This window comes from Loxodonta africana, chromosome 22 (genome assembly GCF_030014295.1).
Source record: "Loxodonta africana isolate mLoxAfr1 chromosome 22, mLoxAfr1.hap2, whole genome shotgun sequence".
In the NCBI taxonomy this organism is placed as follows: domain Eukaryota; kingdom Metazoa; phylum Chordata; class Mammalia; order Proboscidea; family Elephantidae; genus Loxodonta; species Loxodonta africana.
The window spans coordinates 35,133,203-35,158,695 of NC_087363.1; the positions used below are offsets into that span (position 1 = coordinate 35,133,203).

General features: G+C 49.6%; 1 protein-coding gene across 4 annotated transcripts; it reads right to left on the reverse strand.

The window, feature by feature from the left end:
* Window positions 1-16,690: 16,690 nt before the first annotated feature.
* GATA2 (GATA binding protein 2) lies at window positions 16,691-24,569 on the reverse strand. 4 transcript variants are annotated; one of them, XM_064274794.1, is made up of 6 exons: window positions 24,412-24,569; window positions 23,494-23,764; window positions 22,442-23,086; window positions 20,569-20,807; window positions 18,551-18,676; window positions 16,691-18,027 (listed from the first exon to the last, which is right to left on the reverse strand). In XM_064274794.1, exons 2-6 carry the CDS (start codon window positions 23,720-23,722, stop codon window positions 17,728-17,730), a joined length of 1,539 nt encoding a protein of 512 aa, XP_064130864.1. In that variant the 5' UTR covers window positions 23,723-23,764; window positions 24,412-24,569; the 3' UTR covers window positions 16,691-17,727. The 4 variants fall into 4 exon arrangements, with proteins under 4 accessions (XP_064130864.1, XP_064130866.1, XP_064130867.1 ...); XM_064274796.1 differs by having other exon boundaries at window positions 20,665-20,807; window positions 24,412-24,565; XM_064274797.1 differs by having other exon boundaries at window positions 20,569-20,810; window positions 24,412-24,565.
* Window positions 24,570-25,493: the final 924 nt, after the last annotated feature.

Genomic DNA, 25,493 nt, shown 5'->3' on the forward strand with positions numbered 1-25,493 from the left:
AAATATGGGTGGGACTTTAGGTATATTCCATCCTGGGCCAAAATTCATCTTCATTTATGAATCTATGAATTATTTGTTTCCAAAGTACATTGTACAAGGTACAATGGTGGATGAGACTCAAGATAGACATTTCCATTACAAATGGGAGAAATTAGAGGGAAAGAAGAGATGACAGGCACCAAGCAAGTCCAAAACCCAGCAGAACAATGTACAACAGCTCTCAAGTCTTGAAAATAATCCTCTATTCTTTGGGAAGGAAACCCTCGTGGCGTAGTGGTTAAGAGCTATGGCTGCTAACCAAAAGGTTGTCAGTTTGAATCTACCAGCTGCTCCTTGGAAACACTATGGGGTGGTTCTACCCTGTCCGATAGGGTCTCTACGAGTCAGAATCAATTCAACGGCGAAGGATGTGGTTTTGGTATTCTTTGGGACCACCTGGGCAAGGGCCCCAGCCTCCAAACTCCAGGTGTTAGCCATGGTCTCTGGATTCTGAGTGGAGGCCCCTTGTTCCTGGGCTTCAGCTCTGCCTTCCGGGCCCGTTGGGACTGTAACTCTGTTCCCTTGGCTTTAGGTGGCCCAATTCTCCTAGTCCATCTAAGTGTGACCCCACCCCCTCGGCCCCTGGCAGGCCGCATTCTTCCACCCCTTGGGCATGACAGCCCCACCACCTCAGCTTTGGGCAGGAGCCCCATCCCCACGGTAACCAAGAATGGTGGCCCCACACTCCCAAACTGAGTTGGTGATGTCTCTACCCTTTGAGACCCCAGAGGCCGTGGCCCACCCTTTGAGACCGAGGGAGCTCTCTCTGCTTCCCCTGCCCCTTCCAACAGTTCTGCTGGTCTGTGAGCTGCTCCACGGGTGGCCCTTTTCTTTTCTTGGAGGACAACAGATGTAACTCCTTTGGCCTGTTTCCTGCCTTAGATTCCAAGAGGCTGACAACTTTTTTTCCTTTTGTTCTTTTTCTGTTCCCTTCAGTCTAGGCTGATGGTTTTTCTGCTGTGGTAGTTGGTTAGATCCATCAGTCACAGGCTGAATCTCTTTAACAAAAGTTTGTGTAGGCATGTCCTAGGTGAAAATTCTAGGGCATGTATCCTTAGTTTCTACAACAGAATTTTCCAAATCTTTAAGTTTTGTTTTCATTTTGCACAGTTCATTTTTAAGTTCATATCTGGCCAGGGCTGAGGAGAAAGCTGTCCCTTTAAGATCTAGCTTAGGCAAAGAAGTTTCTTGAATACAACCGAATGCTTTGAAGCCAAGAGTAGCAGGAACGGGGGTCTGGGGACCATGGTTTCAGGGGACATCTAGGTCAATTGGCATAACAAAATGTATTAAGAAAATGTTCTGCATCCCACTTTGGAAAGTGGCGTCTGGGGTCTTAAACACTAGCGAGAGGCCGTCTAAGATGCATCAGTTGGTCTCAACCCACCTGGAGCAAAGGAGAATGAAGAGCACCAAAGGTAAATATGAGCCCAAGAGACAGAAAGGGCCACATAAACCAGAGACTGCATCAACCCGAGACCGGAAGAACTAGATGTGCCTGGCTACCACCAATGACTGCCCTGACAGGGAATACAACAGAATAACCCTAATGGAGCAGGAGAACAATGGGATGCATACCTTAAATTCTCATAAAAAGACCAGACTTAATGGTCTGACTGAGACTAGAGGGACCCTGGAGGTCATGGTCCCCAGGCCCTCTGTTAGCCCAAGACTGGAACCATTCCCAAAGCCGACTCTTCAGACAGGGTTTGGACTGGACTATAAGATAGAAAATGGTACCGGTGAGGAGTAAGCTTCTTGGCTCAAGTAGACACATGAGGCTACGTGGGCAGCTCCTGTCTGGAGGTGAAAAGGCAGATGGGCACAGGAGCTGGTTGAATGGACATGCCAAATACCGGGTGGAGAGGAGTGTGCTCTCTCATTAGGGGGAGAGCAGCTTGGGATACGTAGCAAGGTGTCTATAAGTTTTTGTATGGGAGACTGACTTGATTTGTAAGCTTTCACTTAAAATACATTAAAAAAGAAAAAGATCTTAGTTAGAAATCTCCTCAGCCAAATATCTAAGTTAATCACTTACAAGTTCTAACTTCCACCAAACATTTGAACATAATTCAGACAAATTCTTTGCCACTGTATAAAAAGCATCACCCTTCTTCCATTATCTAATCACGTGTTCGTCATTTTCTTTAAAACCTCACCAGAAGCACATTTAATATCCACATTTCTAACAACATTTTGTTACTGGTGCCATATGTATTCTCTAAGACAATAGAAACTTTATAGCTCTCCTCACTTCCTTCTGAGCCCTCACCAGAATTGCCTTTGACATCCATAACTCTACCAACAGTCTCTTCAAGTAATCTACTCTTTTACTATTAGGCTACTTAAAACTCTTCTAGCCTCTACCTATTACCCAACTCCAAAACCACTTCCACACTGTAGATATTTGTTAGAGTAGTACCCCACTCTCAGTACCAAATTCTGTCTTAGTTATTAGTGCTGCTATAACAGAAAGGAGCCCTGGTGGTGCAATGGTTAAGCACTTGGGTGCTAACTGAGGGGTCAACAATTCGAACCTACCTGCCACTCCATAGGGAAAAAGACCTGGCAATCTACTTCCATAAAGATTACAGCCCAGAAAACCCTATGAGTTAGTTCTACTCTGTCATATAAGGTCACTATGAGTCAGAATTGACAACATACAACAACAGCAGCTATAACAGAAATACCACAAGTGGGTGGCTTTAACAAACAGAAATTGGTTTTCTCACAAGGAAAGGCTTTTTCTCTGTCAGCACTGGAGGAAGGTCCTCGTCTCTTCTGAGCTTCTATTCCTAGGCAATCTTCATGTGGCTTGGCAATTCTCTTCCACCATCTTTGCTTTGCTCACTTTTTTGTTTAATTCCTCTTATCTCAAAAGAGATTGACTCAAAATAATCCTACATTAACCCTGCCTCATTAACATAACAAAGACAACTCATTCCCAAATGGGATTATAATCCCAGGCATAGTGGTTAGCATTTACAACACACATTTTAGGGGGATGCTACTGAATCTCTAACAACCAGGAACTCCCAATTCAGGATGATGGCGGAGGGAGGAGAGGCACACAAACATGAATGCAGCGGCAACATGCAGTTGAAGGACAGGTAACATCAGTCTAGGGCATCCAGTAAGGCTGGTCATAAAAGGTGGCACCTGGGCAGGGTTTTGAGGGATGCAGAGAAGTTTCCCAAAGAAGAAGGGAGGGATGAAGGTAGGTTCCAGCAAAGTCTGTTGGAAGGGGAAGGGACTGGCCTTTGGCCCTAGCCTCACACACATGAAGGGCCTTGAACTTAAGATATGATGTCCTTTCCAAATGAGGTAAGTCACTCAGTCACGGAGAGACATTTTGGGGTTGGAAGATATTCATTGTGTGGCTGTAAACATGGACCCGTTTTCAGGCCACACTGTCATGGGTACATTATAAGTTAATCTTTTTCTAAACCAGTGGTTCTAACAAATGGGCAATTCTCCCCCTCTGGGGAAATTTGGCAATGACAAGAGACATTTTTAATTATCATGACTGGAAGGGATGCTCCTGGCATCTAGTGGGTAGAGGCCAGGGATGCTGCTAAACATCCTACAATGTACAGAGACCCCCACAATGATTATCTGATCCCAAATGTCATTAGAGCCAAGTTTGAGAACCCCATTACAAATTCTCAAATTTCCATTTGATAAGCACAATTATGGAGCCTGTGCGGCATAGTGGTTAAGAGCTCGGCTGCTAACCAAACGGTCATCAGTTCGAATCCAACTGTTCCTTGGAAACCCTATGGGGCAGTTCTACTCTGTCCCATAGGGTCGCTATGAGTCAGAATCAACTAGACGACAGCAGGTATGGTACAGTAAGCACAATTATATTGCATTGTATTCTTGGTATGTCAAGGCATTAATTTTTTCGAGGAGAATATTTAAAATACACAGGTAACCTCTTTGTTTATTTTTTTCTTAATAAAACAGGAATCTTGAAACATTGAAAGTGGTTCCATGCAGAGGGAACATCATGTGCAAAGCCTCAGCACTGGGAGAGCCCACATCTGTCATCTGCTGTGCCTGGAACTGAAGATATGAAAGGCGGGAATTGAGGCTAAAGAGGGTTAGGGGCTGTATCACTAAGAGCTTTGATTGTGTCCTGGTATGGAAGGCCCTGGAGCAAATCTGAAGTAGGGGGAGGATGTGATTAGTTGTGTGTTCTAGAAAGATCCCTCAACAACAATGAGATTTAGTTTCATACCCACCCAAATGATAAAAGTTTAAAAGTCTGACATTACCAAGCATTAGCAAGGATGTGGAGCAACTGGAATTCCCATATCCAGCTGGGGGGAATGTAAATTGGAACAACCAGTTTGGCCTTATCTTGAATATGTGAATGTCCCTGACCCAGTAATTTCACTTCTAAATTTATGCCTCCAGAGAAACTCTCATGTCTTAGTTTGGGTTCTCTAAAAAAAAAAAAGAGAGAAATCATTGATATATACATAGAGAGAGAGAGAAAGAGATTTACTTCAATGGGTTAGTTCACACAATTACACAATTGTGGGGCTGGCAGGTCCAAAATCTTCAGGTTAGGCAGGAGGCCAGAGACTTCTGCAGACTTATGTCCTAAGAGCCATAGGTCAGGCAATGAGAAGACTGCAGGGTCAAAAGAGAGAGAGCTCTGCCAGAATACCCATTTATATTTGGAGGCAGACCACACCCCCAAGGAAACTTTCCTTTAATTGATTGGCTGGTCACATCAGATCATATCATGGAAGGTGATTACATTAAAAAAAATTTTTTTTTTCCTTAGCTTACCTTGTATTACATTATGGAACAGTAACCAGTCCAGTATCTGGCCAAGTCACTGAGAATCATAGCCTAGACAAGCTGTCACATAAAATTAACCATCACACCGCACATATGGGCACAGGGACAAGAATACTCATTGCTGCCCTATTTATGTTAGAAAACAGAGGAAAGAACTGAAGCGTTCATTCTAAGGAAAATGCATAAAAACATTGTGGGTTATTTACACAATGGAATACTATACTGCTGTGAGAAACGAACAAACTAAAACTTCATATTATCAGGGTGAATGAATATTACAAACATGACAGTGAACAAAAAAAGCAAGTCATAGAAAAATATCTACCATTATGGTACCATTTATATACAGCATAAAAACATACAGAATATGATGCATGACTTAGAGATTCATATATTTCTGGTCAAAGTGTAGCAACATGCATGATAATAATGAAGCCAAGATTCAGACCCTGGTTGCCTCTGGAGTGGGGGGAAGGAGGTAGTAGGACTGGAGGAATTCAATGTCATCTGGAATGTTTTCTTTCTTAAGCTAGATGGGAATGTGGAACAGACTTTAAAGGGCCTTGTTATCCCACCTCCTGGTGTTTATGCCCATGTATGTCCTTGGGTATGGGCAGGACCTGTAACTTGGTTATAACCAATGGATTATGGCAAAGCTGACAGATGTCACTCCAGCAATCACATTATGTAAGACTCCATCTTGCTGGCTGACTCTGTCTGGAGTCTCTACATTGTTGGCTTTGAAGGCGCAAGCCACCAAGAATCCTACAGCTGCAAGGAAATGGATTCTGCTGAGGACTTGAGGGGGCTTGGAAGCAGATCTATCACTAGTCTGATGAGAGCCTGTCCCCAGCTGACACCTTGATTGCAGCCTGCTGAGAGCCTGAGCAGAGTCCCCAGCTAAGCCATGCCTAGATTCAGGACCCACAGAAACTGTGAGATCATGAACCTCTGCAGTTTAAAGCTGCTGAGTTTGTGATAATTTGTTACACAACACAGAAAACAAATGCAAGAGGGTACCAAGTCGTTCGTTATATTATTAGCTATATTTTGGGATATTTGAAATACATTATTATTGAATTAAAGGAAAAGGTTCAGAAAGACCTTTCTGATGCTCTCACCTGTAGGAAGGTGAGGCTGATGGCAGGGTGAGCTGGAGGCTGGAGGCCAGGGAGGAGGCTGGGTGCAACAAAGCAGGAAAGAAGGGATGGAGCGGGGCAGGGAGATGGAGAAGCAGATGATGGTGGTGGTGGTGGTAGTGTGGTGTAAATGAGTGGGTGACTGAGTATGTGTGTGGGTAGAAGATTCCCTTCTGTCCCTAAATTCTGAAGAAAGGGAGAGACCCAGCCCAGCATCTCCATCAAAGCCTGGGAAAACTGGATCAGAGCGCTACCCTCCAGAGCAACACAGCTAAGCCTCATTTGGGGGTGAGGGAGGGAACAAGGGCAGCATTTTCCCAGGATCCCCTAGGGATCCTCCCCCGAGTGAGGACTGAGGGTGGGGCCTATGGGAGGGTCAGATGGGGGATGGGAAGAAGCAGCTGGGCAGGGCTGGCCAAGTCTCCTCTCCAGGGAAATGACCCCCTCCAACTCCAGCCTGCCTGCCAGTGGCAGAGACCTTTGTCTTGTCCCCCCCAGAGAGTGAGACCCACATTCCTGCCCTCACTGGTTCTCAGTTTTCCCACATTTACAGGAGGGTTGGTCCGTGGGGACCCTACCTGGGTTAGGGGTAGGATGGCGGAAGATGCTAAAAGCACCTTCTAAATGGCCAGGGGTGTCCCATTGGCACTCCTGTGGAGCCCCGACCATCTAGAAAGCTGTGGGAGAAATAACTGGAGGCACAGAAAAGGCAGGCAGTTTGTCCCAAAACATTCAGGTCTTCTAGGAGTGGAACGGGGCTTAGGGGCTCAGGCTGAGCCCCAGTGGGCTGCCTGGGATAAGTCTAGGATGGGGAGATGAAATGGCATTAGGAATGAGGACTCCTTGCTGGATGTGCTTTCCTAAGACTAAGGACTCTTTCTTTGCCTTCCTTATATTACCCTTACAACAACCCTACATTTATTGATGAGGAGCCAGGGTTCATAGAGGCAAAGCTACTTGCTCACAGGCTGCAGAGAGGATAGGCAGGTCTGTTTGCCCCATTGCCAGACTGTGGAAGGGAGCGGGGAGAACTCAAATAAGGCTTTCCCTAGGATCTTTGGGCTGGGTTTTAAAGGCTAAATAGAAGTTCTCTAGGTGGGTTTTTAGGCATACCTAAGGGGAAGGGCATCCTAGGGAGAGAGACCAGCTAGGAACAAAGCAGAGAAGAAGAAAAAAAAAAATGCAGATTTTTGTTAATGATTATTTTATTTTTTAAATTACAAAAGTAGTACATGAAAATCATAGTGCAATTTTAGAAAGTGAAAGGTATCCTCTCTCCCACCCCTAGCCTATCACATTTCCCAGAACTAATAGCTATTATTAACTTGGGTATGTATCTTCCTGGATTTTTTTCTTATATAGATATTTTTTAAACAAAACCAGGCCCTGTTTAGATATTGTTCTTCAACTTGCTTTTTTTTTTTTTTTCCACCTGTTCTACTGTTTCCATGGGATACATTTGGGAAGAGCTCACTGGGCAAGAGAGAGGGCCTGGAATTTGTTTTTTTTTTTTTTTTTAACATTGATTACATTCTTCATATTGCGGAACTGTTATCACTATCCTTTTCTGAGTTATTCTACCACCATTAATATAAACTCAGTGCCCCCCAAGGAAAAACTTCCTGCTCCCCTTGCCTCCTACCCTTGAAAGCCACTTTGTTTTCTATGTATTTGCTTATCTTACATAAGTGAGATCATACCCTATCTGTCCTTTTGTGACTGACTTATTTCACTTAAAATAATATTTTCCAGGCTCATTATGTTACAGCATGTATCAGGACTTTATTTCTCTTTATGGCTGAGTAGAGCCCTGATGGTGCAGTGGTTAAGCGCTCGGCTGTTAACCAAAAGGTCAGCAGTTTGAACCCACCAGCTGCTCCACAGGAGAAAGGCGTAGCAGTCTGCTTCTGTAAAGAGCATAGCTTTGGAAGCCCCTATGGGGCAGTTCTACTGTGTCCTTTAGGGTCTCTGTGAGTCAGAATTGACTCGATGGCAATGGGTTTTTTGTTTGTGCTGTTTTATGGCTGAGTACGGATATACTTGTATGGATATACTACATTTTGTTTATCCATTCATCTGTTCACGGACATTTTGGTTGCTTCCACCTTTTGGCTATTGAGAATAGTGCTGCAATGAACATCAATGCACAGGTTTCTGTTTTCCTTCCTGCTTTCATTTCTTGTGGATATATACTAGAAATTTTGGTGGACATTTCCACCAACGACAGGTAACACCTATCTATTTGCACACCCCTTGTCTATTTTTGGTAAGATGAGAGGTAGAAAGTAGTACCTCCTTTTTTAATGTACACGTAATGGATTGTTTCTGAGTTGAACACCTGTTGGAATGTTTACTGCTTGATACATTTCTGTTGGGAAGGACCTCATTGTGTATCCTTTGCCTGTTGTTTTTTTTTTTTTTTTCCTTCTCTTTTTGTTGTTGATTGAATTTTTAATTTTTGAGTTGTTGCAAATTTTGTGAAATTATCTCCCATTCTGACATAATTAGTTTAAAATATTCATTTTTATATATTAAAGTTATAAAGCCACATTGCAGAAGATTTGGAAAATGGAGAGGAGAAAGTGGAAAAATGTCACTTACCACACAGATGTCACCCTTTGTTAATATTTGGTGAAAATATTTTCACTTTGATGTTGTAATTACTGCTGTGTTGTGTTATACATTTCTATTCTGTGATTTGGTTTTAAGAGCATGACCTTCAGGAGGCATTTTAAAGGCTTTCTAGTGGATGCCCAGTAGTTCCCTCACCATCCACTTCAGTTGAGCATTTAGGTTGTATCCAGTCTCTCAGATTTATAAGTAATGATGTCCTGAACATCTCTGTATCCAGAGCTTCTTGTAAAAGGTGCTTGGATAATTACATGGCATCCAAGTCTTAAAATTGGAATTATTGTCTCAAAAGCATTACCCTCAAGTTATCCTGCCGCTTCCTGCCTGCTGCAGAAGCTTTTACATGTTCTGCGCTTGTTCAGCAACTTTTCAGTTTCTCCTGTTTGATTCCTGAAAAGGCTAAACTCACCCTTTGAGGTTTGCAGCCCCCTTCTGCCAATTTATCTGTGGGGGAACCACCCTGGGCAACCCAGCTGGGTAGGCTGCAATGGCTGATTTCAAGACTAACTGTTTAATAAATCCCAAATGCATAATAGGATACGCATGGAGTTGTCAGGACTCAAACTCAGTGTCCCCAAGAGCCAGGAAGGCATGGGAATGAAGGGAACAGGTGGAGATGAGAGATGCAGAAATGGCCATGGCAGATGCCCAATCCCCTCAGGGCCAGACCTTCTGATTTTTTTCAAAAGAAGCCAAAAACTCACCTATTTTCAGTGAGCCTCCTAATTTACAATTGTTTGCAACCCTTTCACTTCTTTGTAAAACACGGTGCAGCCCAAACAAAACTTGTCAGACAAAAGTTGTCTGCTGACTGGATAGTGCCCTGGGCTGCTGATTTTAGACCTCTGGGCAGGTGTTCACCTGGGAGATGCTAACTAGTTAGTTGTTGCAACACCACTTGAGTGAATAACCCTCCACCCCGGCATTGACTCGGGATACCGCCTTTATCATCCATTATCTTGTAAATAATAGGGTGGCTTTTCAGGCTTACCTGAGTGAGTCTGCGCCATTGATCTGTTTATTCTTACAGCAGAGCCTCAGGTTTGAAGGATTGCGAGTCTCATTTAATATCGGAAAGTGCTACATGCACACATGTGTACACACGCTGCTTTCTTTTCCTCAATCTTTTGACTTGTTCTGCTGGTCTTTCTTGTTAGGTTTTCTGGCTTGGAATTTTTATCATTTTGCCTAATTCCTTAAAAAAAAAAAAAAGAAGAGGGTGTGGAATTTTGATTGACTTGTACTTATAAACTAATTTGGGGTCAGCCCACTTAATTTGGAGGACAGGCCCCTGTTGTTTGTCTTCTGTCCTGCCTCTGGGTGAGTTTGTCCTGGGTGAGGGCAGGTGGCAGGCATTCCTCCAGGACCTGACTCCCACCTCCACCCACCCCCACCCCCACCCCCACCTTGGCGTCGTCCGTTTGTGTGGCCCTGGGAAGCGGGAAGGGACTTTGGAAGACAGAGCTGATCTCTAAGAATCGCTGTGGTGCGACCTTGTGCAAGTGACAAAGTGACAAAGGGGATTTGGTTTCTTCCCATGGAAAATGGGAATAACAACGTGAAGCCTGGAAGTGTTAGGGCAGGAGGAAAGGTGGAATTGGGCCAAGCAAGCCAGCGTTCTGGGCCGGCTGGCCCCACCTGGGTGCAAACAGACCGAACAAAGGCCGACCCCACCCCGGCCGCCCTGGCGCCAGGCCCCACGGAATCATAAAGGCAGCCATCCCCTGCTAATGGCGACCACTTGTGGCGCCTTGCCTGCGTGCCTGGCCCGGCCTGGGTACTTTGTGGCCACAAAATCGAAACTGTTTACCCCACACAATGGCTCTGGGCCTTGGAGTCATTGTTAGCAGCTAATTGTTTTACGGAGGAGGGAACAGAAGCCGCTGGAGCAGGAGTCCTGCTGCTCCTTAGTGAATTACTAGGACTTGAACCCAGGGCTTCCCTGCATTTCCCTGCTCCTGGAGGTCACCTGACCCCCACCGCCACACAGCCCCAAGCCTTCCCCGGCCCTGCCTTTGCCCCCCAGCCCCACCCTCCATGAACTGCCTGGCAACCAGAGAGAGCTTGTCCTCCAAGGCAAGGATTGCTGTCCATTTCATTCTCCACTCAGATGCCAAGAACAAATGGGGCCAGTAAACATCTGGGGGATGGATGAATGATGTTCAGAGTGCCTACCACAACCAGTGAGAGGTTCAGGGGACACAGCAGGGACAAGAGGCACAGAGACAGCAGGGATATGACAGGTCCTGCCCTCTTGAGCTGACATGGCAGGGAGAGGAGGCAGAGGAAGTGGGCTCAGTTCCTCTGCTTGTTTCTTGTCCACTAGCCACCTCAGCGCCTACACCAGTGCCTGGCACATAGTAGGTGCACCCAAAATATTTGTTGACAAAAGGAAGGAATAAACCAAGGGGTAATAGAAAAACAAGGCGAGGCCTCTCCAGTCAGAGTGCTGGGCTCTAGATTCTGACCTCTAAGTCCTGAGCTCCGGGTCCAAGTCCTAGGCTCTGAATTTGAGGCTCTAGGCTCTGGGCCTAGAATCTGGGCTATGGGCTGTAGATTCTAGATCCTGGGCTCCAAGTTCTAAATTCTGGTCTAGGTCTCCTGTACAAGGTTCTTGGTTCTAAATTATAGGTTCTGAGTTCCAAGCTCTAGATGTATTTGGGGTTCCTCATTCAGGGCCCCAGGTCCTAGGCTCTAGGTTCTGAGCTCTGGACTCTGAGGTCTGGGTCCTGGGCCCCAGGCTTGGAGTTCTTCGTTGTAAGTTCTGAGCACCAAGCTCTAGGTTCTAGATGTAGGGGTCCAGGCTCTGTGCTGTGTTTTGGGCTTTAGGATTCTGAGTTCTGGGGTACAGGGCTCTGGTTCCTAGTTCCTGGGTTCCGTACTGTGGTTTCTAAGTTCTACGCTGCAGGCTCTAGACTTTAAGCCCTGAGCTCAGGTTCAAACAATTCAGGAGGCAGCATATGATCAAGAACCAATGGTATTGAAGAAGTCCAAGCTGCACTGAAGGCATTGATGAAAAACAAGTCTTCAAGAATTGACAGAATACCAGTCAACAAACGGATGCAACTCTGAAAGTGCTCGCCTGTCTATGCCAAGAAATTCGGAAGACAGCTACCTGGCCAACTGACTGGAAGAGATCCATGTTTGTGCCCATTCCAAAGAAAGGTGATCCAACAGAAGGCAGAAATTATCAAATAATGTCATTAATATCACACGCAAGTAAAATTTTGCTAAAGATAATTCAGAAAAGTTTGTAGCGGTACATCGACAGGGAACTGCCAGAAATACAAGTGAGATTCAAAGCACTCAACTTTGTGGATCATAACAAATTATGGTCAACTTTGCAAAGAATGGGAATTCCAGAACACTTCATTGTGCTCATGAGGAACGTGTACATAGACCAAGAGGCTTTCGTTCAAACAGAGCAAGAGGACGCTTGCTTCCCAGAGCAAGTCAAGAAAGGTGTACATCAGGGTTGTACCCTTTCACCATACTTATTCAACACGTATGCTGAGCAGATAATACCAGAAGCTGGACTATATGAAGAAAGTGGTATCAGGATTGGAGGAAGACTCGTTAGCAACCTGTGATATGCAGATGACACAACCTTACTTGCTGAAAGCAAAGAGGACTTGAAGCACTTACTGACGAAGAGCAAACAATAGAGCTTTCAGTATGGATTACACCTCAACATAAAGAAAACAAAATCCTCACAACTGGACCAATAAGCAACAACATGATAAACAAACAAAAGGTTGAAGCTGTCAAGGATTTCACTTTACTTGGATCCACAATCAATGCCCATGGAAACAGCAGTTAAGAAATCAAAGGACGTATTGCATTGGGCAAATCTGCTGCAAAAAAAAAAAAAAAAAAAGCTGCAAAAAGCCTCTTTAAAGTGTTGAAAAGCAAAGATGTCACTTTGAGGACTAAGGTGTGCCTGACCCAAGTCATGGTATTTTCAATTGCCTCATACGCATGTGATAGCTGGACAATGAATAAGGAAGACCGAAGAAGAATTGATGCATCTGAATTTTGGTATAGGTAAATATCATGGATTGAATTGTGTCCCCCAAAAATATGTGTCAACTTGGTTAGGCCGTGTGTGGTTGCCCTCCATTCTGTGATTTTCCCGTGTGTTATAAATCATAATCTCTGCCTGTGGTTAAAAAGGATTAGGGTGGGATATAACAGCCTTGCCAGGTCACATCCCTGATCCAATGTAAAGGGAGTTTCCCTGGGGTGTGGCCTGCACCACCTCTTATCTCTCAAGAGATAAAAAGGAAAGGGAAGCAAGCAGAGAGCTGGGGACCTCATACCACCAGTAAAGCAGTGCCGGGAGCAGAGTGCGTGCTTTGGACCTGAGGTTCCTGTTCTGAGTTGCTCCCAGACCAAGGAAAGACTGATGGATCACAAGGACCTTCCTCCAGAACTGACAGAGAGAGAGCCTTTCCCTGGAGCCAGTGCCCTGAATTCAGGCTTCTAGCCTACTGGACTGTGAGAGTATAAACTTTGTTAAAGCCATTCATGTGTGGTATTTCTGTTACAGCAGTACTAGATACCAAGAGTGAAGAATATTGAATATAATGTGGACTTCCAGAAGAATGAACAAACCTGTCTTGGAGGAAGTACAGCCAGAATGCCCATTAGAAGCAAAGATGGAGAGACTTCGTCTCATATACTCTGGACATGTTATCAGGAGGGACCAGTCCCTGGAGAAGGACATCATGCTTGGTAAAGTGGAGAAAAAAAAAAAAGTAGAGAGTAAGCAAAAAAGAGGAAGACCCACAATTAGACGGATTGACACAGTGGCTGCAACACTGGGCTCAAACATAGCAACAATTTAGAAGCTGGCGCAGGACCAGGAAGTGTGTCATCCTGTTGTATGTAGGGTCGCTATGAGTTGGAATCAACTCAACAGCACCTAAAAACAACATGAGTGGCTACTCTTGTAGCCGCTTGAGATGACGGAGTCAGCAAGAGGTGCCATCGTCCAAACACAACATGAACAAAGGATAGTTGTCATACATTGATGATCAGGAAGCAGTGCTCAGAGGTTTTGGTGATCAGTTGTCATTTATTGGATTTATCATTTATCAGAAACATGGGTGACTAAAAATGTGGGTGACCAGGAGCATTAATGATGAAAACATTCGGTGCTCACATTCTTGATGACCAGGGATGTTACAGCAAAGTGCAAATAGGAGACACTGGTGATCAGAATCAATGACTGGAGACATGGGGTGACCAAGTCTATTGTGGATTGAAGGCACTGATGATAAGACTCATTAATGATTGGAGATTTGATGATCAGACATTGTTGACTGGTGATACCAATGACCAGGCATATTGAAAACAGGGACATTGGTCGTCAGAGATTTTGAAGGTAAGAAGATTCAGCAATCACTGATGTTGGTCATGAGGGACATTGGTGATAAGAGATCTTGGTGATCTAAGTTGAACAATCAGGGATATAAGTAACCATAGTCATTGGTAACCTAGGACACTGGTGATTAAAGACGTTGATGATGAGAAAATCTGACCGTAAGAGGATTCTGTGGTTAGACTGTGATGAATTGAATTGTGTCCCCCCCAAAATGTGTTGAATTTTTGGCCCTTGACCTGTGGATATAATCGTTTGGAAACAGAGTTTTCTTTTTTTACGTTAATAAGATTGTACCAGAGTAGGGTGGGTCCTAAACTTAATCACTTCTGAATCACAAAAAGACCAGACTATAAAGACAATGTTCTATATCCTTCTTTGGTGAGTAGTGCCTGGGGTCTTAAAAACTTGTGAGCGGCCATCTAAGATATATCTATTGGCCTCATACCGTCTGTAGCAAAGGAGAATGTAAAAAAACGAAGACACACCAGGCAAGTATCAGTCCAAAGGACTAATGGACCACATGAACCAGAGCCTCCACCAGCCTAAGCCCAGAAGAACTAGATGGTGCCCAGCTACCACCACCGACCACTCTGACAGGAATCACAATAGAAGGTCCCAGACAGAGCAGGAGAAAAATGTAGAACAAAATTCAAATTCACACACACATGCAAAAAGACCAGACTTATTGGTGTGACAGAGACTGGAGGAACCCCCAAGACCATGGCGAACGGACACCCTGCTAACTCAGAACTGAAGCCACTCCCGAAGTCCACCTTTCAGCCAAAGATTAGACAGGCCTGGAAAACAAACAATAACATATGTGAGGATCGTACTTCTTAGTTCAATCAAGTATTCGAGACCAAATGGACAAGATTTACCCAAAAGCAAAAACAGGAAGACAGGAAGGGACAGGAAAACTGGGTGAATGAATATGGGCAACCCAGGGTGGAAAGGGGGAGAGTGCTGACACATTGTGGGATTGCAACCAACATCACAAAACAATTCGTGTGTAAATTTTTGCATGAGTAACTAATTTGTGCTGTAAACTTTCCCTTAAAGCACAATAAAAAAATTTTAAGTTTTATTCTAAGAAAAAAATCAGGACACAGAGACAAATGTGGAGGGAGATAGAAACCATGTACGTTTCATCTACAAGCCAAGGAACCAAGAAACACCCAGAGCTACTTACAAGGAAGGATTAGACATGTCCGAGACCCCGATTTGAACTTTCATCCTCCCAAACTGAGAAAAAAATTTTCTGTTTTTTAAAGCCACCCACTGTGGTATTTGTGTTAAAGCAGCACTAAGAAACTAAGACAAGAATATCAGTCATCTGATATGTAGTTGGTTAGTGATATCGGTGAACAAAGACAGTGGTTATCAGAAATATTGGCAATCAGCTACATTAAATAGACATATTGGTGAATAGAGATATGCTGACCAGGAAGGAACATTGGTTGTTATGTTTTGCAGATGTCAGTGATCAGAGCCATTATGATCAGAGGCTTTGATGAAATATTAGTGATTGGGTGTTGGTGATCAAGTGCTAGTAACCAGACATCTGTGATCTGCACATTTATCATTTATCAAAGGTGAAAGTGATCGACAACATCAGTGACCAAGACATTGGTGATCAGGTTTGTCAACAAACAGGAATACTGGTGACCATATATCTCAGAAACCAGGGCTGATCGGGACTCGGGGGAAGGGGGCTTGGGGGATGGCAGTCCTTGCTGGGTTCTCTAAGAGCCTGGCGGAAGCCTTGCTGAGCTCACAGGAAGATCAGGGTGTGAACCAAAGGCTGGAGAAACCATGGCCTCCCAGGCATCCACCCAGTGGACAGCCATGGTCCCTGGTGCTGGCAATCAGGAAATTCAGATGGAGGGAGAAGGCAGGGGAAGGAAAGCCAGGATCTCAGTAGTAAAATCAGACCCATGGCCACCTGGACCCAGGGGCCCTTCCCCTCTAAACCCAGGGGGGCCCAGGAACAGTGCAATCTGGCTGTCCTAGGTTCCCGTGTCCAGGATTGGCAGACCGGGGCCCAGGAGCCCACAGCACAGGCCAGAGGCATTCACAAAAAGTATTTTATTATTTTTAACTGTATTCACTTTAAAGGAATAGGAGAATAGCATACAATTTTTACAGACAATATATAAATGTTGTACATTACATAATTAACAATAACTTAGTTCACTAATCCAAAATAAAACAAGCCAAATAAGACATAAAAACAGAAAATACTGCCAATTCTTTTTCTTATGCGGATATAGGTACAAAATAAGTTACTTCTCGCTGTGGTCTCCTGCGGCCATCCCCTGCCCGTATTGCACTTGGTTGACTACATCAGCACAACCCTCTTCCTGGTCCCCCCGCCACACCCCACCACACCTGCATTCAGAATCTAAGCGCAGTACACATTATGTACAGCTGTACCTTGAGAAGGATCCAGGTAGCCACAGCACAGCAGAGCAGAGCCCCAGCGTCTCCCGTGCCCCCTCAGCAGGGGTGCAGCCACCCCTCACCCTAGCTCTGCCCACCTCCAAGTCTTGCCTTTATACCACCTGTCAGACCAGAAAACCAAACCAGCCCCCAAGCCAAGAGTAGCCAAGACCCCTTACCCTGGCACTCAGCTCCAGGGTATGGGATCCAAGAAATCCTCCAAAAAGAACTGTGAAGCTACAACCTGGGTTTGTAGATTTTATTTCTTTCCATAGCAGAACTTCTGTGGTAACGTACAATTGACTGGATCCAAAAAGAGTTTAAAAATAAAATAACTCATCAGCGAGATAAGCTTATGCAGTTTGTTTTTAAACATTTTTTCTTTTACCTCAGAGTGGGAGGGGAAGGGGCTGGGGGGTTAGCAGAAAAGGGATGTATGTACAGCGGTCCGTTCCCGGGCTGAGAAGACAGGGCTGCGGCTCCAGCCCATTACAGGGACATGGACCACAACAGCTTCAGCCTCAGAGTCAGGGGAGCGATCTGGGAGACGTTTCCCCTTTCAAGAAAATGTCGTTTCCTTCCTGTGACCCAACCCTGGCCTGGGAATCTGCGCAGGACCGCCTGTGATTGTCTCTCCCACAGGGGCCTGCCCTCCAGGACCAGCAGCTTGGCCCACACCAGCTCACCCTCCCGTCAGGGGGTCCTTCTGGCCTCGGCCCAGCCCAGCCTGGAGTCCATTTATTTCAGAGGAGGACACCAGAGGTGCACAGAATACAGGTCGAGACCCCCAGATCTATCCCAGAGACCTGGCAAGGAGACCAGCTGAGCGGCATTTGGCCTAAGGAGGGTTTGGCCAGGAGGACTTGGAATTGCTCGGATCTCCGTGTCCTTAGGTCCTTGTTATAAACAAGAGCAAAATAAATTATTTTTGCCTACTCCTTTTTCCTTCTAAAAATGTCCCTCCTTTGCTCTTCATAAAGTTGTCTTTTTTGCTCTCCAAACAACTGTTCGTGATGGCAATCCCACCTGGGTGGCAAGGAGCAGAGGCAGCCTCTCCACCCAGGGGGTGGGCTTCACAGTAATTGCCAACAGGTGGGGTGGGCACCGGTCAGGGGCCACAAGGAGATGGAGGCCTTCGGCTCGGCTGCGCAGGCAGGAGTGGCAACGGTCTTCAGGGAAGGATGGGCAGCCAAGGGTTTGTCACCCATCCTGGGGGCGCCCAGTCTTGCTTGGCCTTCTCCCTACTCTACATCCATCTGTCCGTTCAGTGGAAGGCTATCCCTAGCCCATGGCGGTCACCATGCTGGACGGGTGGGGGTGGCCAAAAGAGAGGCTGGAGGAGGGGTGGATGGGTGTCGGCGTGGGCAAGATGTGTCCGGAGTGGCTGAAGGGTGGGAGATGACCCACAGGCGCCATGTGTCCGGCCAGGGCGGCCGCACTGAAGGGGGATGACTTCTCCTGCATACACTTAGACAGCTCCTCGAAGCACTCAGCCCCCTTCTTGCTCTTCTTGGATTTGTTGGACATCTTCCGGTTCCGAGTCTGGATCCCTTCCTTCTTCATGGTCAGTGGCCTGTTAACCTGGGGGCAACCACCAAGCCTTCAGAAAGTTGAATTCCCTTCCCAGAGCAGACCCCACACTGAGGGGCAGAGCTGGACTAGAAGGCCCCCAGGAAGCCAGGAATTGTGTCCTTCAACTGACCGCTAGCACTCCCCACCACAGCCCTCTCACCCCGCACTGTCAGCATTTCAGGAAGGGCTTTTCACCGAGTGGGACCTGCACCAAGTGACCTGAATGCTGAAGGACTTTCAGCATCCCTGGCTCCTGCCCACTAAATGCCGGCAGTACCTCCACCCCGCTCCGGACAGCCAGGCTCTCCCCACAGACTCTTTTGTAAGCATAGATACCACCACCGAGCCCTCCTGGACCCTTCCAGTCAGCCGCCTCCCAAGCAGGGGCGTCCCTTCTTATAGGGAGCCCTTCTGGCATCCAGGGCCAGCAGCAGCGGCTTCCCAAGCCAAGCCAAGCTGGATACTGTGGCTGGGCCCAGCCTGGCAGCACAAAGCGCAAAGTCCTTGGGGAGGAGTGGGGCGGGGCGCTCACGTTGTGCAGCTTGTAATAGAGGCCACAGGCGTTGCAGACGGGGTCTCCATTGGCGTTTCGGCGCCATAAGGTGGTGGTTGTTGTCTGACAATTTGCACAACAGGTGCCTGCTCTCCTGGCAGCCGACTGGGGGGTGGGGGAGAGAGACAGCGTCAGTCAGCACACTCCCACGCCCTACCTCGACCTCCTTCCCCAACCCCTGTACCCCTCAGCCCCCACCAACTTAGCCCAGGCGCAGTAAATCTCACAGGGGAATCAAGGCATCTCAGAGCCGGGGAATTTTAGAATCTGAGAACTGAACAAGAGTCACAGAACTACAGAATAAAGAACTCTCAGAAGCTGGATCTTAGAATCAACAAGAGCTGGAAGGGAAAAGCAGCCACCTCGCCCAGCCCCCAACCAATCTAACTCCACAGCCAGAGAAACCAAGGCCCTGAGGTGGGGCCGCCTCGGTCCCCTGGAGCCTCTGGGTCTGGTGCTGCTTTTCTGTCCCCCTCCAACACCACTCCACCTCAATAATCCCTTTTCCTGGGTGAGTCAGCATCCCTGGGGCCAGAGCAGAGAGGGCGCATACTGCCTAGGATGACAGAGGGACAGGGTGGGGGTGTAAAATGACCCTTTCAGAGTGCCTGGAGCTGCACTGTCCAGCAGGGTTACCACTACCACATGTGGCTATTTAAATTAAGTTTAAATTAACTACAACTTAATAAAATAAAAAATTCAATTTCTTCAATTACCCCAGCCACATTTCAAGTGATCCACACGAGGCTACCACAGGTATAGAACATTTCTATCTGGCAGTGCTGGTCAAGAGGTCCTGATTTAGCCCCCCAGCCCCTGGCGTTCTGCCCAGCCCCCGTACCCCAAAGCTAAGAGCTCTAACCCTCCAGCCCAGCTGAGTGCCACAGGCTCTCAGGAATGCGGGGAAAGGGTGGGTCTGGAAATGAGTCTGGTTCCCGCAAAAGGGTGCTGTTAAAGCTCTGCTCGCAGAAGACAGGAGGGAGCTTTCACCCAAGGCAGCAAAGCCCAGCTCCGCTTCTACCCGTGTCAGTGGCACAGTAACAGACCAGGTCCTCCAGCACTTCCCAGAGCACTGTGGGCTGGAATTCACCAGACAGCCGATGAGGTGGGGGTGGGGTACGGGGGTGTGAGGCCAGCAAGAGTCTGGACCGGCCCCAGGCCCGAGGCTGCTCACAGAGGGGCCTGGACAGACCTACGGCCGCGTGGGGGCGGGTGGGGTGAGTAAGCAGCCCGAAGCTGGAATTCTGACTCAGGGGCCAACATCGTATGCTCCACCCCTACCCCTACCCCCACCCGGCGGCCCTCACCCCTGCCCTCGCTCCTGGGTAAAATGGGTCCCCAAAGCGGCCGATTTAGGCCTCATAAATCACTTCGCCCTGAAAAAAAAAAAGTATTTATTATTCTTAGCATTTTACGCATTATTTGCAGAGCGGAGGGTATTAGAGATTTCAAAACAGCCCAGCAAGAGGCAGGCCTGAGCCGTGGAGACTCTCTAAAAACTCGCAGAGTCCGGAAACAGATACGCGAAGTTTCCTTATCTTCGGGCTGCAGATGTCCGGATAGGAAACTCCGGCAGGAGATCCGAAAGGGCATTTTTTTAAAATCACTCAAATGAAAATACACAGTATAGGTGACTCCATGGAAAAATAATAAAGGGTAGGTTTTTTTGGTGGTTGGTGTGAGTGTGTGTGTGTGTGTTTTATTTAAATAAGCATGAGGAGGCTGTGTGTTGGAAAGCAAGGCAGCGCTGCCCTGAGCGATGAAGGAAAATTACTTCATGGCCCTATTTTTAAAAAGAGTTAAACAGAGGCCAAAGGATGGAAGCTGGGCCCGTGGACACTCAACCTGAGTGGGAAGGGTTACCTGGTGGTCGCGTAATCCCTTCAGGCCTGGTGGGCTGCAGGGGAAACCTGGCCTGACATCCAAGCAATTTTCATGATAAAAGGGGACTTCGAGGGGCAAAGCATCTGCATTTGAAGGGTTTAATTTTCATTTACTTTCTTTAACTGTCCGCTCCTGCTCAGGTTAACGTCCACCGGGCGCTGCTCAGACCTAGGACGTCCACCCCCAGCCGGCCCCAGCCCGTTGCCTACCAGTCTCCGCTTGGGCTTGATGAGCGGCCGGTTCTGCCCGTTCATCTTGTGATAGAGCCCGCAAGCGTTGCACAGGTAGTGGCCAGTGCCATCTCGCCGCCAGAGAGGGGTGGCTGTGGCCCCACAGTTGACACACTCCCGGCCTTCTGAAGGGAAACCGGAGAGACGGGAAGCCTGTTTAACTCACTGTTGTAGGGAGGGAGCCGGGGCAGGCGAGCAGGCGCATTGGGGCCCGGCACCGACCCTGGTTGGTGTCCTGTCTGCCTATGCTGGGGTCTAGCAGGGGACGGCTTTTAGTCCCACCTGGGCAGGAAGAGGAACCAGAGGGTCTCCTCCACAGGAGGGAGGTGCAGTTTAAGGTCAAATCTCCCTCTTCAAAATCCTCGGAGCAAGAAGGAAAGGAAATGAGGAGGCAGGGAGGAGTGGGGCCAGGGCCCCAGGGATTCTCAGAGTGACCAGTAAAGGGTATTTACAGCAAACTTTGCTGAGGGCAGTGGCAGGAGTCACCAGAGTGGCCTGACTGGGCTGGGGAGTCTTCCTCACTGCCCCCACTCCCACCCACTTGCTGACTCCACTCAAAGATGTCTGTAGTCCCCTGCATCTCTGTTCTGTGTTCTCTTTCCTCACCCCACCCTGTCTTTCTGCTTTCAGTCCAGGGTAATTCCCTTCTTTTTCCCCAATTTTTTTCTCCTTCCAACGAGGCCCTAGGATTCAGTCCCAGACTGGTATCTAAGTTGTTGTTCTGTAAAATGAAACAAACCCTTACGTTTTTAGACTAAATGGCCCTGTTTTTTCGTTAAAGGGCCATCTGGAATTGAAATAAAAAGTAAAACAAACTTGGGGAAAAGGACTAAGAAAAAGCAAACCAGCTGGTCTAAAGAGAACAGGGGCCTCGAGCCCACAATCACAGTGGGCACTGGCGGGCAGTGGGGATAGTAGCTGCCTAGCATCGGGTTACCCGAGAAATTTTTCCCAGTTTTGTTTAAGTTGTCAATATGTCTGGGCAAGAAAAGGGATTTCTGAACTCAGAACCCCCTTCCTGAACTCAGGAGTAAAAGTTTTTAAAATCTTTCCCCGGTTTAAAGGGATCGGAATGACGTGATACAGGCAACAGGGGCCCCTCAAGAGCTCTGCAACCAGATTGGTGACAAGCCCAGTCTGGGCCCAGCCAGCTTCTTGTAGGCAAAGGGGCAGGGTGCACCTATGGCTTCCTCCCTCAAGTGCCCTCAGGGAGGGGAGAGTGAAGGTCAGCCAGGGGTAGGGAGCAGAAAGGCACGCATCCAGGGAATTTTGCTCTTGGGGCAATCTCCCAAGGAGATCGGGAGCCATCAAAATCCCAGGATTGGACTAACCAAGTCGGGGAACCAGATTCCTTAAGGATCTGGAGCCTCTGGAGTACACGCATGAGCACGCATACGTGCTCACAAACACACGTGTGCACACAGACTCGGTTTCCTCACCTACCTGTTTTATTCTCATGCTAAGTGCACTAGGTAAAGAGGCAGTTTGAATTTTCAGGTAAGATACAGAAAGGGGTAGGGGCAATTCCTGTTCAGTGTTCTGGTCTGGCAGTGGCCTACCTTGCAGAGGGAAAGTGAGGGTCAAGGAAGGAATGGAACTTAGAGAAAAGGACAAAAGTTTTAGGGTCCCCTCTCTCCCATCCCGGGATCTCAAGTATCTGCTGGGAGCTATTGGAGGTGGATGCCACCCACTCCCAGATCTGGGAGACTGACACAGAGCGCCCTTGCTCCCACTAGGTTCCTGCACCTGCCTTTACCTGAGCAGGAGCGTGCCTTGTTGCGCTGCTTGGGGGTGAAGCTGGAGGCAGGGCCGCCCAGGAAACCTCCAGGGTGGAAGAGTCCGCTGCCGTAGTCGTGGGCAGTGGCTGGCACATAGGAAGGGTAGGTGGGGATGGGGTGGTGTGTGGCAGGCTGGGTGCCCATGGCCGCCAGGCCTGGGCGCAGCGGACTGCTGCTTTCCATCTTCATGCTCTCAGTTAGCGACACTTGGTACTTGACGCCATCCTTCTCCTCCCCCCGGGCTGCACTGCCTCCAGCAGAGGATGAGGCCGGGGAGGCAGCCCCTGTGGTGCTGGGGTCAGGAGACACTTCTTTAGGTGGCGTGGGTGGGAAGCCAAAGAGGTGGGAGCCCGAGTGGGCTGCGGTGGGTGTGAGGGAGGCCACCGAGCTCCCGCTGCCTCCCCCACTCCCACCGCCAGCCCCTGGGTACACGGAAAGTGGGCCTCCCGGGCCTCCAGCAGCCGAGGGGTGCAGTGGAGTCTTGGAGAAGGGGCTCACGGTCCAGGGATTGTGGTGGTGTGCTGCAGCAGCAGCAGAGAGGGCTGCTTTGCCCCCGTCCAGCCAGGGCAACCCAGGGCTGTGCAACAAGTGTGGCCGGCACATCTGGCCTCCGGTGAGGCGGGCTGCGGGTCAGAAGGAGAGAGCACACGCACACACACCAGTCACATCCCCAGCCCAGCACACAGGACAACTCACACACCAACCAGCAGTAAACCACCCCCCAAAGAAAACCAGAAACATAACACCCCAACCGGCAATAATCAGGAATGTCAGTCAGGAACTGATGGCCCAGAAGGAACCCTAGTGGAACAGGGCCCAGAGGGCACCCCCACCGGCCAGATGAAAATGGCCAGAAGCCCCAACAGCCCCAGACCCTTTGCAAGAGGCCGCGGCCCAACCTGCCGGCTGATTTCTCAGCTGTCCGGACTCCGGCGGATCCCACATCCGGGAAGCAGGTCCGGGCCCTCCTCCCCTCGCTCGGCCTGGTCGGAGGGCCTGGCTCCCAGTCACCCACCGCCCCAGGGCTCACCGTGTGCGGGGCTGTAGGAGACGCGTGCCCGCGCGTGCGCCGGGTTGGCATAATAGGGGTTGCCCTGTGAGTCGAGGTGGTTGAAGAAGACGTCCACCTCGTCGGGAGGCAGCAGCTGCGCGGGCTCCATGTAGTTGTGTGCCAAGCCCGGGTGGTGCGAGTCGGGGTGCTGCGCATTCAGCACGGCGGGGTGCGCCATCCAGCGCGGCTGCTCTGGCGCCACTTCCATGGCCAGCAGGGGCTCGGGATCTGGGTGGAGGCGGCAGCGGCCCTGCGCGACGAAAGAGGGCGTAAGGGGCGCCGCCAGAGCCCAACACCCCTTAAGTGCCCCGATGCGACGTCCCGCGTGCCTCTGCGCCCCAGCCGAGCTTCACCGCGGGCCAGTCCCGGGTGGAAGAAAGTGCGAGGTTCAAAACGAAAGGAAGATGCGGGAAGGAGGTTCAGCCACGCACTCTCACATACGACCCCCGGTCCTAGAGCCATACACCTGTGCACATGGGTTCAGACACGGGGACGAGCCGCGACACCAGTTACCCCAACAAACGCATACAGAGTCGCACTTTAGTCAGACACTCACATTGAACCCCCACCCTCCCGGTACACAAACACATAAACACAGACTAAAAGTTGGAGACAGGCGCCCGGGCACCCACTGGGGCACATGATCACAGCGACACGCACACATCTACACTTGGCGCCGGCTACACAATCTGACCTTCCCCCGCAAACACGCACACGCAGCCCCACCGGCCGAGAGCCAGCCCTCGGGCACACTCCCGGGCGGCCTAATCAGGACCTCGCTCCAAGGCACACCAAAGCAGTCACCCGCAGCCTCCTCCTGGTCCCGGAGCCCCCGAGGAGACCCCTCGGCGCTAGGCGCGCCCCAGGCCATGGCCGGGTCTCGCACCCCAAACTTACACACGCAGCGCCGCAGGGAGGGGGTTGAGGCCACAAGAGGTGGGCAGCACCGGTAGAAGCCCGGGGACCGCGGACCCGGGGACGGCGCGTCCGGGGGCTGGCTGGGCTCAAGCCGTAGAGGCAGGGGGCAGCGCGCGCCTCGGCCTCGGGCCCGCCGGTCTCCGGCCCCTCGGCATCCTCCGGCCGCCCTGGCGCCAGCTGCCGACTCCTGCACAGACATGAAGCGGGGGCCGCGCACGCCTAAGAAGCCGGCGCCAGCCAATCAGCGCTGCCCGCCGCCCAGCCTCCGCCCCCCATTGGCTGCGCCCGCAACTCCGCGGACGCTGGACTCCGGGACTGACCCTCCGGCCTGCCCCCGGCCGCCCGAGGGGCCCCTCCCCGCGCCCTCCCGGCGGCCCCTGCTGCCAACGCCCCCTCCCGGGAACCTCGCCCCGCGGGCAGACCCCTGCGCCCCCTCTCCCGGACACTCAATTCCCCCAACCTCTGGGACCCCCTCCCGGTAACTAACTACCAGCTGGGCCCCTCCTTCCCCAACAGCCCGTGTCGCGCACCCGCTGGGTGTCTGGGTGTCCTCTCCCTGGGACCCCAGCCCCTCCACTCCTAGACCCCACCTCCTTTACTACTGAACGTCGCCAGTCCGAGTCCAACACCTCCTATCCAGACCGTTCCGTCTCCCACTTGGGCGCTGACTGAGGGGTAGGGGAGTGGGGAGGGCTCCGAGGGCAGCTTCGGGACAGCAGGGACCTAGAGGGCAGGAACCACAGGTCCCTGGAAGGCACTTGGGCCTGGGACATGCAGCGGCTCTGGGCTGTGCCTGACCGAGTAGAGGTGTCCAGGCCCGCGGTTCCAGGAAGGGGGAGGGGGAGGGGGGCGTCCCCTCCCCGGGCGTGGCCTTTGCAGACCAACGGGCCGAACTGCCTGGGGCCAGGCTGTGGAGACCCGGACTGGCGCCGGCGCCGGCTGGAGGGAGAAGTCCCCCGGGCAGGAGGAGGCTTTTTTTTTTTTTCTCCCGGGGGTCTCGAGGCGGTTTCTGGGGGAAAGGAGGCGGTGGTCTGAGTACTTTATCCCCTAAGTCACCTAGA

Coding starts and splice junctions, on each gene's coding strand:
- GATA2 (XM_064274797.1), bottom strand. CDS start 23,722: ATGGAAGTGGCGCCAGAGCAGCCGCGCTGGATGGCGCACCCCGCCGTG. Junction 23,087..23,493: donor CTCCTACAGCCCCGCACACG/GTGAGCCCTGGG, acceptor TCTGACCCGCAG/CCCGCCTCACCGGAGGCCAG. Junction 20,811..22,441: donor CAAGGCACGCTCCTGCTCAG/GTAAAGGCAGGT, acceptor GTTTCCCTTCAG/AAGGCCGGGAGTGTGTCAAC.